The sequence below is a fragment of the Daktulosphaira vitifoliae genome, unplaced genomic scaffold, assembly GCF_025091365.1.
Source record: "Daktulosphaira vitifoliae isolate Bord-2020 unplaced genomic scaffold, ASM2509136v1 Scaffold_4, whole genome shotgun sequence".
NCBI classification, from domain to species: domain Eukaryota; kingdom Metazoa; phylum Arthropoda; class Insecta; order Hemiptera; family Phylloxeridae; genus Daktulosphaira; species Daktulosphaira vitifoliae.
The window spans coordinates 22,680,241-22,697,827 of NW_026099575.1; the positions used below are offsets into that span (position 1 = coordinate 22,680,241).

Consider the following 17,587-nt stretch of genomic DNA (forward strand, 5'->3'; position numbering starts at 1 on the left):
ACATATAAATAGTGTCATCTATTTCGTGGTCAATTTTATTACCAATGAAATATGAACAACACGCTGGTGAATTATTTTTTTTATTTTTTTGAAATTGTGATATAAATTCAACTCTCAATTTACATTTATTGGGTAATTAGATGCATTGAATTGAACAGAAGGTTACTGCTGTTGTAGAGATACTATAATATAATTTATTTAACAGTATAGTAAAATTATCCACATTTTTATTATTTGGGTAATATGCATTGTATGCTTTTATAAGTGGGTTTACTAATAATAACTTGATGTATTTTCCTACGTCTATTTCATAAAGTTATTCTGGGGCATTTATCATAATTTTTATAATAAAATAAAAACGTTTAATAAATTTATCCAACTATTCTATTACATTGCACTGTTTTTTTATATCAATCATCGGCGGTCCTTGATTTGTAATATTAATTTTTTTTTGTATAATCATACAATAGAAACCGTAATAAGCAAATGATCAGTTTTAATTTTTATAGTTTTAAATTCCAATTTTTGTTTTTGTGTTGACTTCTCTAATCCTCCTGAATAATTATTTTCACAGAAATATAATAATATTGTAATTATTCTAAGTGAATGATTTGAATAACCCATGTAGGAATAATCTTATTTATGATGATTGTAGGATTTCATAGTAGTTTTTAATATTAAACTTGTATGAAAACCAAAAAACAATGTAAAAGTTTTTTTTATTAAAGCAAATTTTATAATAGAATAATAACGTCATAAAATTATTTTAAAGAATGACTTTGAGAAATTCTATAATATTTTAGTAAGTCGTCGTAATGTATATTTATAAATTGTTTTTGAGATCAAATATGTACAAGATACTAATTTTTAATTATAAATGTTTAATTTTTAATTTTTCTAACAATGTAAAAATATATAATTTAAGTTAACTTACGTTAATTTTTATTTAATGAGCACTGTAATCTTGTAACATCATTTTTGACTCTATAATTAAATATTATATAATAATTTTTAATTATTAATTAAATATGTATATTTTTGTAACTATGCAATTAACAATATAATTATTTTTCCAATAATTTTCGATGTAAAATTAAATATGAAATTGCCAAACACAATACAGAAAATAAAGTATATCTCATTTAATAAATATTTGCATATATGAAATATTTAAAATAAGGACATACACATATGTATGAATGTAAATATTTAAAATTACGATAGCGTAACTGTGATTTTGTTGTATTTTTAATTTTTAAATTAAGGAGCTTGTTTGCAATGTTTGGTGATGTTAGGTTCTGTTAGTTTAATGTCAACATTGACATATAGACAGTCTGAGCTAAAGATTTTCATAGATAAACATAGAAAAATACATAATGGTAATATAACCTTCTCACATTTACAACAAAGCTCAGAGGCGCCATTTGGGGTGGATTCAATAATTTGATCCATTTAATAAAACCATTATATTATGATAAAGTCTTGTAATAAAAATAACTTATTCCTTCATAATAAAAAGTAATTTGAAAATAATTAAGTATCGTTATGAGATATAGCTATTATCTATGTATGTTTTATATTAATATCATTATCTGATTTGGTTGGTATATTATAGTGTGATATTTACAACAATGGTAACTTAACGGTATTCTTGAAAATAAAAAAATGGTGAAAACATTTTAAATTTTAATTTAATTTTTAAATATAACTTTTTTTCGATATCGATTAATTTTTTCATACTATATCGAAAACATATTTTTTTTCTATATTGCTATATAATGTCGCTGAAATTCAGTACGATATCGATATCCAAAAATATATCATTAACGAACCCTATTATATAATATTAAAATAGTAAGTATTATTATAATTTATATTTAATATTTATGTTGATTGTGATTCATAATCTTGGGAAAAATTAAATGAAGAATAATTTACTTAGTTAGATAAATCTATTTTTATATGACCTGATGAAATTTCTAAATGGCCTACTTGAAATCTCACACACCCCAAAAAAAATGAAATGACACCCTTGACAAAACTAAAAAAATATATAAATTTAGTCATTTTAAATGATATTTTCTTTTTAATTTTATCAATATGGATTGAATAAGTTGCACTGATATTTAAAAAGTACTGTAACAAAATAATTGCTTAGTTGTTCAATTCATAGACACCCGTTAAGTGTTATCATTTAATCCATTAGCACCGAGAGTAAATATTTTTATTCTTTCAATACCTATTCATGTATATACTCCTATACAAAACCCAATGAAACTTATAAGAACCTTTAAAGAGATAACTAGTTAGGAAAGTAATCGACGTTGCCTCATGACAATAGTAAGCGATAATGAGTAAATTATTCTAATTAATATAAAAATAAAATAAATTTATAATTAGTATTATAAATAGAAACCACTAATTGTATTTCTTCATTCTGACTTAATTACGGGGATGTAAGTATTAGATGCTCAGAATATACATATACTCAAGTATTCAATTTTTTTTTCACGGTACACAATATATTTTTTGTGTTATATATTTCACATTTTTAAGATTATATTTTATTTCAGTTCATAGAACCAAATTAATTCTGAATGAAACATAAGTGCTAGTTACTTTGGCAACTTCATAATTCATCGTAAACATTTTTTTATCGTGAAAAAATTATTGGTGACCTAATAAATAAGTTGACTAAACAGACTTTATTTTTTTTTAGGAAATGACTTGTATTTACAAATAATCACGATATAAAAAAACATTGCATCTGTGTAATTTTATGCGTTTCGAGTTACTATCTAAAATATCTATTTACTTTCTTTGACTTTTGCTTCAAAATTATGGATTAAAAAATTTTTTTTACTTTTAATACACCGGGAAATTTTTCTGCTTAAATCCTTTAAATTTTATAACTCTGATAAAAGGAACGGATCTAAGGTGAGGGGCGAAAGGGACAATCGTCTCTGATAGCGTCTATATCATAGTATTGGCTTATTGTAGTTTTGGGTAAAGCTTTAAAAAATAATATCTCTATGAGAGTGTACGCAGTCTAGTATTTATACCAATTTATCATGTCTGATTATTTCCTAGAAATAGAATCCAATAAAAAAATCTGATCTGAAATCTACACATATATATTAATATATTAACAATCCGCCCGTTATTTATTTGTCTGTAAACGCAAATTAGATCTGCGCGTAGTATTCAATTAATATAATAAATTAGCTTATAATATAAAATTTGGAGTATTAAAGAGAAATCATTAAAATTACAAAAAAAATAAATTAGCATATAGATGTACCATTTATAAATTCAATTTTTATACTTTTTTATTATTTTCTGATGTTTTTTAACATAAATTCTATACAACAAAAAATAAAAATCATGCAATTAAGAATTAATGACATCTAACTTTTTATTCTGACTATCAACAAAAAATTTTAAGAGTGTTTGATAATAGTAAAAATTCAGAGGCTGTTCACGTAGAATATAGTTTAGATGAAGGTAATCAAAGAACAATCAGTTTTCGATTCATAAAAAAGCACATAACAAATTTTGTACAAGAAAAAAATGTTTTGCCTCCGACCATTCTTTTAAGTGAATAATACACTGAAATAAATAATAATTACACATTNTCTAATTTTTTCAATAACATACACATTGAAACAATTAATAATTACATATCTACAATATGGCATGTACATGTACTCCCGTTGGTATTTCAATTTATTCAGAAGAAGAAAGACATAACTAATAAAATTAATGATAAACGTAACTCTATTTTTTTTATTTGTATAAAATACAAAGAGAATATATTTTTGGCTCTAAATAATTATAAAGTAAATAATGTAATAAACAGGAATTTTATTATGATGTAACTAATAATAATAATAATAATAATAATAATTTATAACATGATACTTATTTTAAAATCATATTCTATTTAAGATCAACGGATATCAGATTTAAGTAAATAAGTCAATCTAAAGAATTTTCATAATATTAATTTTATTATACATTTTTGTAATACAGATTTAGTCTAATTTTTTTTTACTTCTATAATAATTTATAAATATAATGGAAATTGATATTATATATACACAATTTCTAAATATGCCATTGCATTAATTAATATTATTTTATATTTTAAATTTTATTAAAATACTTTAATATGTTAATTGGTTAATATTAACCAGATTAAAGGTGTACATTTTTATAGTTTCATCTATTTCGTAGTCGATTTTATTACCAATGAAATATGAATAACTTGCAGGTGAATTATCTCTTTGCTTTTTCTTAACTTGTGAATCAAATTCAGAATTCAGTTTAGTTAAAAGGGGTAAATAGTTACTTTGAATTGCACAAAAGTTTTTTGCCGTTTTAGAGATACGTGCTGATGATTTTACTAACATTGCAATGAACTCGTCCAGATTGTCATAATTAGGATGAAATTTATTGTGCATATTTATAAGTTGGCTTACTAATAATAACTTGTTGTATTTTCCTACGTCCATTTCATGAAGTGTTTCCAAAGTAGTAATCATAATCTGTATTAGGAAGTTTAAACGACTAATTAATTTTTCCACCAATTCTATTATTTTGAGTTGTTCATCTATATCAATCAACGGCGGCCCTTGATTTGGAATATTAAACTTTTTTATATAATCATATAATAGAAACCGTAATAAGCGAAAGATCAATTTTAGTTTTTCTATGTATTTACATTTGACCAAATTGGTAACCAATTCTAATATATATTGATAGTTAGCTTCAATGGCTGAATAATTATTGTATGCTTTTGAGTTGTCTATCATTTTGTTCTTATCACTGACCGTATTATCTTTACTAACAAGACATTCAAATAAATTTTCTACTGTATGCTTGTGGTCCTTTAAGCTATTAGTCGTAACAGAGAGACCAAAAAATCTTTTCCATGAATCATTAAACGCTAATATATTATTGAGTCTATTTATAAGTACCACTTTTTGTGTTTGTGTTGATTTCTCTAATCCTCCTGAACAATTATTTTCACGGAAGAATAATAATATTGTAATTATTCTAAGTAAATGATTTGAATAATCCATGTAGAAATAATCTAATTTATGATGAGTGTCGGATTTCTTATTACTTTTTAAAATTAAAATGTATGAAAACCAAAAAACATTCAATGTAAAAGTTTTTTTTATTAAAGAAATTATTTTAAAATAAAATAATATCGTCATAAAATTATTTTTGGTATTGACTTTGAAAATTCTATATTATTTTAGTAAGTCGTCGTAATGTATATTTATAAATTGCTTTTGAGATCAAATATGTACAAGTTACTAATTTTTAATTATAAATGTTTAATTTTTAATTTTTCCAACAATGTAATTTAAGTAAACTTACGTTAATTTTTAACGTAAGTTAAAATTGCGTTAACTACGCAATTAACAATATAATTATTTATCCAATAATTTTCCATGTAAAATTTAATATTATTAATATATTATTAATTTAATATTGTCAAACACAATACAGACAATAAAGTATATCTCATTTAATAAATATTTGCATATATGAAATATTTAAAAAAACGATATACGCATATGTATTAATGTGAATATTTTAAAATGTAATAGAACAGTCAAATAAAACTAAATATTGTTTATTGATTTCACGTGGTTTTTCAGTGTTAACTATCATCATTAAAAGTGTTTCCATGCTAATCTAATAATTTTTTTATTTTAAAGTAAAAAAACTTATAGAAAAAATAACCTTGGCATTTTAAATTTTTTTTATAATTATAAAATAATCATAAAAAACTTTAATTTGATATTGTTAGTATATCTAACATCTCGGAACGTTTTTTTTCTATCCAATTAGATAGAACGCGTAATACAAAACGATGTTCCTACTGATGTCCACAATGTTAACCCCTTCGAAGCGTGATAGAATTTTCTTTTTAAATACTATAAAATTGTTGGGATTACCGCCTATGTAACTACATCACGCTCAGAAAATATTTTCATTAGATATTTGGTATTTTATAATGTTAGACTTAGGAAGATATTGTTGGATTTAACATAAGCTCATATTATTTGAATGGAGTGATTAAAGTAGACAGGATAAGGAACGAACATATAAGAGGGAGTATAGGTGTAGCGTCAATTGCATACAAGATTAAAGAAAATAGACTTAGATGGTTCGGTCATGTTATGAAGAGATAGGAATCGGAAGCTGTAAAAACAATTACAGAAATGAATGTTGAAGGTAGAAAAGGTAGACGAAGACCAAAAATGAGATGGAGGAATGTTATTGAATGTCATATGAAGACGGCTGATGTAAGCGTAGATGATGTGGGAGATTGTGTCAAGTGGAAGTTTAGGTTAAGGGTGGCCGACCCCAAGTAGTTGAGATTAAGGCGAGGATAAAGAAGCTAGATTATTTGAATTCAGACGAATTTTCTTATATGCTTAACTCTAACGATTAAAAAATTATGCGAATAATTTGATACTATAAGTTTGACTGCGAGGCGGACATACTAAAGGCGGTATTGAAAATTAATTATGTCAAAATGGAAGTCAACGCGATATTGTGTTATCCATAAACAACACTCAATTATAAAACTAGAAAATACAAATAAAATTTATAAAATGACCAAAGTTAAACATTATTCTGTAATTGTATTCAAGATATTGTATTTTTATAGGTTTTCAAGAAAACTTTTACCAATAATATATTTCCAATACTATGCTTAGCTTTATCATTTTATGTCGTGTACGCGTTGAGGTTTGCAAGTCGGAGAAATTGTCTAGGCACACGTTTGGGAGCTTTGTAGTGATCTTAAAAGTTGTTGTATTGGTCCCTCGCGGTAGTCATTCTAATTTCGAATTCCATACCTATTTGCTCTATTACCGCCGTTGGGTAAGTCCATTAAACAGATCCATTAAGAAAACGTTCAATTGTTTGCAGCCTAGTGTACGTTGATATGATAATATTATGACGATTCACCAGACAATATAGCCCATGGGAAATCGTATTCGTTTGTAGGCGAAACAAAACAAACGCTTCTATAAAAATGGTAAATGTATTTCATTTTGTTTTTCGAGTGAGCTTACAGAATAAATTCGATAAACATTGCTGCGATATTAAACTTTTATCCCATCCCCATAAATCATCTGTAATTCTATCTTTATCCTATTATATCGCTAGTAAAACATAAAGGGACACAAAAAACAATGGGCATGCAAGTATTGGTTTTTACAAATAAAAATACTCGAATATAATTTCTTTTTTTTTTTATCATAAATATTTTCTTAAGAAAAGAAATTGAATAATCAATAAAACAACAATAGTTTTGGCCCAGTCATTTTTGTACGTGAAATGTATTACTTATTGTTTGTAATTGCCACTTCAATAAAGCATATTTTGTTATGACGGAAAAAAACATGAATTTTAAAATTATTTTGAAAATGCATATTTGCTTTATTTCAATCACTGTGCTGTGCAAAAATTTCGTGATCGTTAGACATAAACTTTACGCATAACTTTATATCCAGAGAGGATAAAACTTTTTTTTTGTCATCAATCATATATCAAAAATATAATATATGATAGTATTGGTTTTATTTTAGATAAAAATTGGATCGACTAATAAAAAAATTCTATTAATTTAACAAAACTATTGTTGGATGTATATTGAAAATTTTTTTTTATTATAGTAAGGAGTTTTTACAGTGTATATTCAGTGTTTATTTTTTTTTTTAACTAATTTTTGAAGATAACATATTTTTCAGGAGGTACAACTAAATAAAGTAAATATGTTATTTTTTAACGAATAAAATGATTGCTGTAATTATAGTATGACTATATTTCTTATTTTTTTTCAATAATAAATAAATTACTAAACTATAATATTAATTACCTTATTTCATTTTTATTGTAATATTATTTTCAACTCAAAAAGTACCATATACAGAAGAAAAATCTAAAATATAGCGTGTTGTATGTTTAAATATAATTAAAAAAAATTTTTGGACCTGTCGTAAATATTTATCTTGTTAATAGTTGGCTAATCTCGATGAATGTTAATGCTGATGTTCGGTGTGGCACAAAAACAATATCAAATATTTTTTTTTCAGCGATAATTGGAGTAGGTAGATGTAATCATGGCAACGGGTAATTTTTTATAAATTTACTGAAAAAATAACGCTGTTATGTATACTCTGTTGGATTAAAATTATAGTAATTGCTTTTTAATTTCTGCGTCTGATCAATAAATTAATATTTAAATGGTACAAGCCGTTACGGTTTAAACATTTTAAATGCTCAATTTATGCTAATGTTAGCATGTTTTTGTGTCTTAACATTATTTTTATTAATAATTGTCCACACCTCGATGGGTGTGTAGGTATTGCAAAAGTTTGAATACTATCTAATAGACACGCGATTGACTCGGCACCGAGTGGAAAATGCGCCCTAGGCGCTAATTATCTTTTGATTTATAGCAGCCGTTCATGCGCCGCATTTATCAGCAAACTATTTATCGCGATATTGTCTGTTTGATTTTGAGCTGTTCTCTTGTTTTACGGGTTTACGAGGAAACTGAAAAACCATCTTTGCTGTAGTTTTCCCTGAGAATTAGCATAATAATTATTTTCATTGAAACGACGCGTTTTAAAGATCCAAATTTCTCAAAATTATGCATAAAGTTTTAATAGTTTTTAAAATAATTCGTTGCTGGGCTGACGTGCATTAACACAAAGTTCAGAGTTCAGGTCAGGAGGCCAAAATCGTGATAGTCATAAAACACGTTGTACGCGTATGTGTACACTTAATTTCGTTATAATAATGTTATCGGCAGTCGTCCGCCTATTGATCGGCAGCACCATGTCAAACGGCACACAGAATTCAGTCAAAGTCTTATAAATTAAGTGGGCGTCGCTGAAATCGCGTCTGACAAATAAGCTGATGAATTCGATTTTTCGACACAATAAAATTTTTACTCGTTACATCTGAGGATTTTAATTGTACGGCACATGTACATTTCGACATGAGTACAAGAGCAGATTTTGATTACTACACGCGATCAATAAATTATTTTTGTTTAATGAAAATAAATTTGTGTACCGGAGCGAACACAATATACAAGTGTATTGCCTTGAATTAGGTAAAAACGATTTTGGGGCTTCGGGGCTTAGCATATGAACAATATTACCTACTGAGTTTACGCGTTAAAATCGTTTGACCTTAAAGGTATTCACTGATAGCCAATTACGCTTTGTGTTAAAGGGTAGATTCCGTTCGTTTTAATGAAAAATAACATTTCCTCTTCCAATTTAATATCTGATTTTTATTTGTTTAGTGTTTATTGGCTAAGTAAAGAAACTATGATTGCATTTGGTAATTTTATGTGAATACTGTGTAGCTATGCTTTTTTCGCGGTTAGTATTTGTTCACATGTTTAGTATTTAAGAACAGTTGAGAGAACACGATCTAAAATGAGGTTTAAAGATATACACTAAGATAATTGTTAAGTAAATAATTCCAAAATGTAATATATATATATATTTTTTCGACAGATATCGACGCTAGTGGCGCATCGGGAGCGGCCGTTCTGTACGGAGCGGACGGCCAGAGCTATTGCCAGGGTAGGACAAGGAGTGAATCTGGCCATCGAACGGTTCGTGACAGTTGGCGAAACCATTGCGGACGACAACCCGGAGATAAAAGCTGACATGTATCAAGCGTGCAAGGAAGCCAGAGCGGCAGGTGAGCAGCTGTCACTGTATATGTGTGCCCGACCACTTTGACCAATAATATCTGAAGCTTTGGTGTTTTGCGGTATAGCAAATGTTTAACTTGTCACGCCACCGCGTTTAGATACCGTGTCCGATTCATACCTGTCCGTCTTAGTTCCCGAGGTCGTTTAAATTAATTTTCTGTGACGCTCAATGACGGCCATTTACCGCAGTTCAACGCATACCGTTCGGACATTTTACCCTCAATCTCATACGAAAAGGACATGGACGTTCTGACTATGACAAAGGTCTTTTTAACGCAATTTAAATCGTGTACATTATGAGTATTGTATTTTTATTCTGGCCTTCCGACGTTTAACGTGTAAATCCTGTTTCTAACGTCTACCAATATCCGGCAAAAGCAGGTCAACCCCATCCGATGGTGGATAGTCCGAAGTTTTCGAGTTGATTCACAGGCTGATTTATCGTCCTGGCATACCTGTGCCGTTACGTTAGAGTCTACAGTCCCTGGAGTTTTGTACGCGATATGAACGTGACGCATTAGACACAAAATGTGCACACGGTCTGAGTCTCATTTATCCGTTTCCTGTTCTCTTCTAAAGTTCCAACGCAGTAAATCCCTATAGTTTACATACTTCACATCGGAAATCCCTACAGTCTGTGGCGTACAGAGAATTGACGTATAAAATAAGCTGACCTAGAGACGGCCTACTTTTCTTCTAATTGTATTCAGTTTTAACGGTACATTTCGGTTCCTGGCACCACAAACGTTGAAGCATTGTCCACAGTTTATTTATTCAAAGTTTTTTGTTGACTCTGCTAGCCGAATTTTATTTCAAAGACCTAAATTATATTGAGAAATAAATTTCGATTTAGATGAAAATTTTAAATGTTTATTTATATGCGAATATTTACTATATATTTTCAAATACTAGAAATAATAAAAAAAAAAAAAATTGCAAAACACGATCCGACAACATTGTCTTTGTGTCAATTAAATGTAAAAATAACGTGTTTTTTTAATTAATGAAATCATGCGAAGTATTTACAACTATTTTGAAGTCATTTTTATTAATTAAAAAAATATTTAACGAAAAAAAAATCAATTTACACTCAACAGAAAATTAAATTATATAATACAATCATTTAATAAATAAATACACTAATTGTTTAACTAGTTATACTTAATATGTATCAATTAAAAAATATATAATGTTTTTTTAATTTATTTGAACTTGATAATTTTAAAGTTTAACATAATTGTTGGTTGTAGTTAAACATTTTGTCCTTGTTCATTAAAAAAATATTAAGTTCTATGAATAATTACTTTTTCTTGGTATAAAAATGTAACAAGAGGAAACACTTAAAATGCTAATGAAAGCTTAAAAAATAATTCATTTATTCAGTGGGAAGAAAGTCCAGAATATCTTAATTTCATGTTTAAATATACTAAGCCAAGTATATTTTTTTAAAATAGATTTTTTTTGTCATTAATCGTGTATTTTTTTATTCATAAAGTATATTGTGTAAATTCAAAATAAATATGTTTATCATTAATGACTTCAAAAGTAAATATTTATGTTCAAACAGTTTTAGTAGTATAAAATTCCATGTATCCTCAAATAATTTTTTAATTATACGTATACATAATATCCATAAAAGCTTGTGTATTTATGTAAGAATCCTTTTACATCATACTATGATGTATGAATATATTATATTCATTACATAACAATGTTAATCAAGTTAATTACAGTAAAAAGTAACAAGATTAATCAAAATAATTTCAAGTACTTGTTACATTATATTAATGTTATTGTTATATTTTGCTTTTATGTTTATGTTCATCTATGTTAGAAATTGTTTATACTTCTAATATACTTACTAATATTATAAGCAAAGTATACATCTCTAGGCATATTTATGAAATTTTATAGGTATAGCAAACCAATCAGTTTATAATTAAAGCAGAAAAATATAATTCTTATTAAAATTTTATTACATGAATCTTTTACAATAAATTTTCATTTTCAGTATTTGTATACGACTACATTTTTGTATTTATTATAAAAAATACAATAATTATCTTATATGGATCTTATTTATTATTCACTTTCATTGAATATGAACATATAGAGTTTAAATAATCAATTTCATTTCGATATCAGCATTTTGCACTGCTTTTAGTTTGATTTTACACTACATTCACCAACAAAATAATAACGGTAAAATTATGCCTATGTATATTTAACTATAGAGAAAACTCCGCAAAATCGATAGTGAACAAATCGTGTAGTACAGGCGACTTTCATGCTAATAAAACGCCATAGTTTGTTTTACTATCATTAACGTATGATCGACATAAAACATGCTGAAAAATATTGACTTTGTTGTTATTTCCATGGCTTATCTATTCTCAGTTAACTTATTTTATGATAAATTAAGTGATTAATTAGTATTGTCACTTTAAAGTAATTTTTTAATATAATTATTTTTTATTACAAGCTTTTTTTATGTGTTATTTAATGTCTGTCTTGGCTTTATATCAAATCAACTTTTTTGTTATAATTTAAATGACTTTCATCATATTTTTATCGTTAATGCATGTAGAAAAATAGAGATAGCTAAACTAAAATTTTATTTGATTTACTTTTATTATGAAAGAACTAGTTAACCATTTAAAAGATTCAAAGCTGACATTTCATCTATAAAATTGATTAAAAAAAATATATTTTAGTTGTGTTAAAAATAAGCCATGAGTTAGAACCTTAATATAGCTGAATAATTTATGTTTATTTTAATTGTTATCAATATTATCACCACAGTGAATTTTTATTATATAATTTAAATGTTCAAATTCCTTTTAAAAAAAATTCAATATTTGTAATATACTGTACGGGTATTCAAAACTATTACTTTTTTCCTCACACGTGTCTTATATTTGTTTTATAAAAATGGTTTTAAGTTCATATATTTGAATACTATAATATTTTTTCATTACATTGATTATTGTTTATAAATTTTCGCAAGTCGTTAAATTCAAAACTATGGGGTGTTACAAATGGAGTAAAAAAAGCAACATTTATTTGTTAAGAATGTTGAAGATAGGGGTTAGCATAAAAGAAATAATGGGTATTGATTTATGTTATCCTAATAAATAACGGTTGGGCGATTTTGGGTTTTATTTTCTAGAATTTATATGACACACTTACTAATAAATACCTCTCAAAAGAATTAGCATTTATTCAACTTGTATTCATCTAAAATTATTAATTTAAATACAATTTCTAGATGGAAAGACATATGTGAAAATGTCTATAATTGTATAAATTAGTAAGTTCATGTTTAACCCTTTTATATTAATTTATATATTTATAATTATAAAACTTAAATAAATCTAGTTTTAAATAGATTTTTAACTCTAAAATTGTAATTTATTGTTTGTTTTTTTTTTTAAGGAGCTTCAATTGAGAAATTGTGCGAAGCAGTATTTGAAGATTCAATCAATGATCGAGCTGCAGTGATTCGAGCTGCCCGGTGTCTATTAAGTTCAGTTACCAGAGTTTTATTATTAGCTGATGTAGTTGTTGTTAAACAATTAATTCTAGTGAAAGACAAGGTATGTATAAAATGCATTTAAAAAATAAAATTTTCTCTACAAATTAAAATAAATGTGTTCTAAGAAATGACTCATTCTGTAATAAATTATTAGTTTGAACAAAAATAAATAATAACATAATCAATTTTTTATATTTTATAATTGAAAGATATAAATTATAACGACTTGATGATTTATTTATGGCTTTCACACTGAAATAGAATTTTGCTGTATTTCGCTCAATGAACTTCAATGGTATTACGTTTATATATATTTGTTTCAGGTATCACGAAGTCTAGGTCGTTTAGAAGGCGTGAACAGTTTTACGGAATTTGTCAAAGCTTTCAGTCACTTTGGTACTGAAATGGTCGAATTAGCACATTTGACTGGGGACCGGCAAAATGATATGAAGGACGAGCGACGACGATCCCAGATGGCCGCAGCTCGACAAGTTCTGGAGCGGTCTACGATGTTGCTATTGACCTCGTCCAAAGTATACAAATTATATACCTGACTTGATGCTATTTTAGCCCAATTACGTCATGAGTTTTTTCCTCGCGCGTTTAGGCTTGTCTCAGGCATCCGGACAGCTCGGAAGTTAGCCAAAACCGAGATACGGTTTTTTGCCAAATGCGCAGGGCTATGGATCTGATACATTATGTTGTTAAAGACGGCGTGTGGGAAGGAGGTGGCGAGCCAATGTCTCTGGCACCGTACACGTCGCAACAAGACGGTGGTGACACACTTGGCCACGCACTCAACGTACTGGACTCATTTGTCGATATGACGAGGTAAACATTTGGCGAGAACTGAATTATATTTGTGTTCAAAACAAAAAGTATCATTTTTCTTAAATTTAGGAATTAATAAAAATGAAGTTATTGAACAAATTGTCTATAACTTCATATCTTACAATTCCTTAGTAACAACTCTTTAGAAATTCCCTTGTAATCAATTCAGTTAGAATACAACAATTTTAATTATAGCTTTAAAAAACAATTGTTCGTACAAAGCTATTTGTATAGCCTGTTTTTCAAGATACCTCAAATTATAATGTAATGTGTACATGATAATTTGATAACATATTACGATTGTTTAATTAAGAAGTCAATTAAGATTTAAGACGACCTACCTAGCTTAGTTCATAACGTGCCATGTATACAGATGTTCAGTAAGTAAGGAAACGGATCAGTTGTTACAAACAATAAGAACAATAGAAACCCGTTTCCTTACTGACTGAACACTCTATAGAAATGTCATAATTAAAATTATTACTCATTTTTATTGTGATCCAGTTTAATCAAATTAAACTAGACCATTCTGGGACAGCCAAAATGCCCTTTATTTTGTATTTTTCAATTCTTTTAAAAAGTACTTTTTTTAACTATAAAATTGTTTGCCTAAAATTTTTCACTTTTTTGAGAGTCAAAATTTTTTATGCTAAACGATTTTTTTATTATTAGTAATTAGTTTTGTTATATTTGACAAAGATTATGAAAATATATGAATAATATTTGTTTTAGGCTTACATTAGTATTAGGTGAAAAAGAAACATTGCTACGTACTATGGATATGATCATGGAACGCACACAAGATTTTACTGACAGTGCGTATACTAGACACGAACACAGGGAAAATATATTAACATTGTGTGACCGCGTGAAAACTCATTTAGATCAATTAATCAGAGCTGGAGCAAGATTAGTAAGTTTCTTTGTATTTTATTTTTTATATACTATACTTCTATGAATATGCTTATAAAAACTGTGCATATCGATACAATAGACGCAATCGTTTCGACTTGAACCAATAGAGACTTTGTCTGATTGATACTGCGAAATAAAATTCAAAAAACTACGGTTAGAAAACTTTAAAAAGATAATAATAAATATTTACTACGGTTTAATTCAAATTAAATTCAAATGATTTTGATGTTATTTTGATATTTATTTTCTTCACCACAATTTCGTTTATTATATAAGAAATGCATTTTTATTCTTTATTTATATTGATAATCTCTGATATTAAAATTACATTAATAATGTATTTGCACTGAAAAGTAATCTTAAATAAATTATTTGAAATGTAATCTTATATTAATAAGTTTTCAAATAACCAACATTGATTAGAGCGGTAATCTTAGCTAAAATTTAATAGAGTCAATATAGTGTTCATAATGAAGGATTATATTTTGGATGTAGAGGAGGGCATTAATACTACGATTAAATATATATTCAATGAGGCAACAAGTACGATACGATGTGTTTATATTATACCTATATTCCCTGCAGCTTTCACTGTACAATAGTTGGATGGTGAGATACGATGGATGTTGATGTTTATATGCACATAAATCGAATGAGAACTATTTAATGAAAACGAATCACTTCGATTTTAGATTAATTGTGCGACTACATGTGATTGTATTGTTGTTCATTAATCAAAACAAGAAACGATAGAAACAATGTGTAGATAATAAATCGATAAAACTACATGTCCTTGCATACCATTACGGAAGTCGGTCAAACAAAAAATTAATTATAATAAAATTGCTACCAATGATCAATAGAATGTTTTACCTGGAGTATATTAACGTACCATCAACAATTTTTGTGCAGAGTTAGTTCAATGGTTGAGCATGTTTGATAATCTATTTTTATATACAGAGTGATTTTTTTATCATAACCCACTCAATTACTCACCGAATAATAATAAAATTATCTAAAAAAATTTGTTTTAATTAATTTTTATCCTATAAGTAATTGAGCGGGTTATGGTAAAAAAATCACTCTGTATACATCTCTTTTGAAATTTAAAATCTATACAGTTCGAGGTAAATATCATTGAGTAATTTCTGATGAAATCCTTTTGTATGGACACATATTACATTTGAAAGATTGTAAATAAAATATTTTATTATACTGTTAAATTAAGTAGTATAAAATAAATCTGTAAACACTCGTTGTAATACAGACGTGTATAAATGACTATTAAAATACAGAGTAAATAGAAATAATTCTCTGAAAAGTTGAAGTTATCTAATGAATGACATAAATCTAGTTAGAACAACAAGCCTTAAAAACTCTAGTGCGATGCTATAACTATAAAATCATATCAGAAAACATTAAAAAACTTAATCGACCAATACAGGACTAAATTCGCACGGTTTTAATGTTTGATTTAATTTTTTATGTGTCATAAAGATCATTTAATCTCCATATACTTTCAAATTTAATACTTTCCGTCTTTTAGTCACGTTCTTATTAAAATAGCTCATCTTAGTCAATAAAAGTAAAATCAAGACTACATTTATATTAAAAGCAATGTCATTTGACTTGGGCTCATAATTATACGGATAGAAATTACAAATATTCTGAATAATGTTAGTAAGACTTAAAAGAAATGATGTCTTATGATTTAAAATATTTTAAATGTGTTTAATAAATATATGGTGGGTATTTATTAATTTAGTACACCCATATAGTCATAGTCGTACTAGGTAATTTTTAATTTTATACTTCTCAGACTCGTATAATCACACAAAAAATAAAATATTATATCATACAAAAAAAATCTAGTAAATTAGTGTGAAACGACAATATTAATAGCATAAATATTTAAATACCAATATAGTAGGTTTTACTAGTAAGTCTATATTTATATTTATACAAATATCAAGATTTAAGTAAAAAAGATTGATGGAATCGATCTTATCGTATGTTTTAATCACTATAAAATATTACATTTGTTTCATGCTTTTACTCAGTTTTATTTGAAAATAATTTTTTAGTAAATAAATTTAACAAATGTTTAGTTTTTAAGTACAAAAATACAAAAGATAAAATATAATAATACAAGTTAAAATATTTAATACAAAATGTTGTGTAAAATTATATGAAAATAATATTACTTTCAACTTTGCATTTATAACACTGATTTTATATTTGAAAATTAGTTACACAAATATAACTATTTTATAAATATTAAACTTCTAGGAACAATGTGATGAATATTCACCAACCAAATCATTAGAAGTGGCTGTTAATCAATGTTTAGATGCAACTAAGGAACTTAGAAATCAACTAATAGCAACTTGTAAAGAACAATCCCATGATCTACCTTTGATAATAAGAACCGGGTATGATTTAGTTACTTGTATTCAAACAACATCTTCTGATGGTGATGTTGACGGTCTTAACAAATATGGTGATCAATTTGTGGAAGTAATTGATCAAATAGGAGAAGT

General features: G+C 26.7%; 1 protein-coding gene across 3 annotated transcripts in view; it reads left to right on the forward strand.

The window, feature by feature from the left end:
• LOC126904898 (alpha-catulin) overlaps window positions 1–17,587 on the forward strand; it is a 29,288-nt gene that overhangs the window by 8,537 nt on the left and 3,164 nt on the right. For all 3 annotated transcript variants that reach the window (XM_050684295.1, XM_050684296.1, XM_050684298.1), the window contains exons 2-7: window positions 9,564–9,753; window positions 13,202–13,362; window positions 13,625–13,834; window positions 13,909–14,132; window positions 14,865–15,045; window positions 17,337–17,585. In XM_050684295.1, coding sequence (XP_050540252.1) covers window positions 9,564–9,753; window positions 13,202–13,362; window positions 13,625–13,834; window positions 13,909–14,132; window positions 14,865–15,045; window positions 17,337–17,585 — 1,215 coding nt within the window. The remainder of the gene's footprint in view (window positions 1–9,563; window positions 9,754–13,201; window positions 13,363–13,624; window positions 13,835–13,908; window positions 14,133–14,864; window positions 15,046–17,336; window positions 17,586–17,587) is intronic.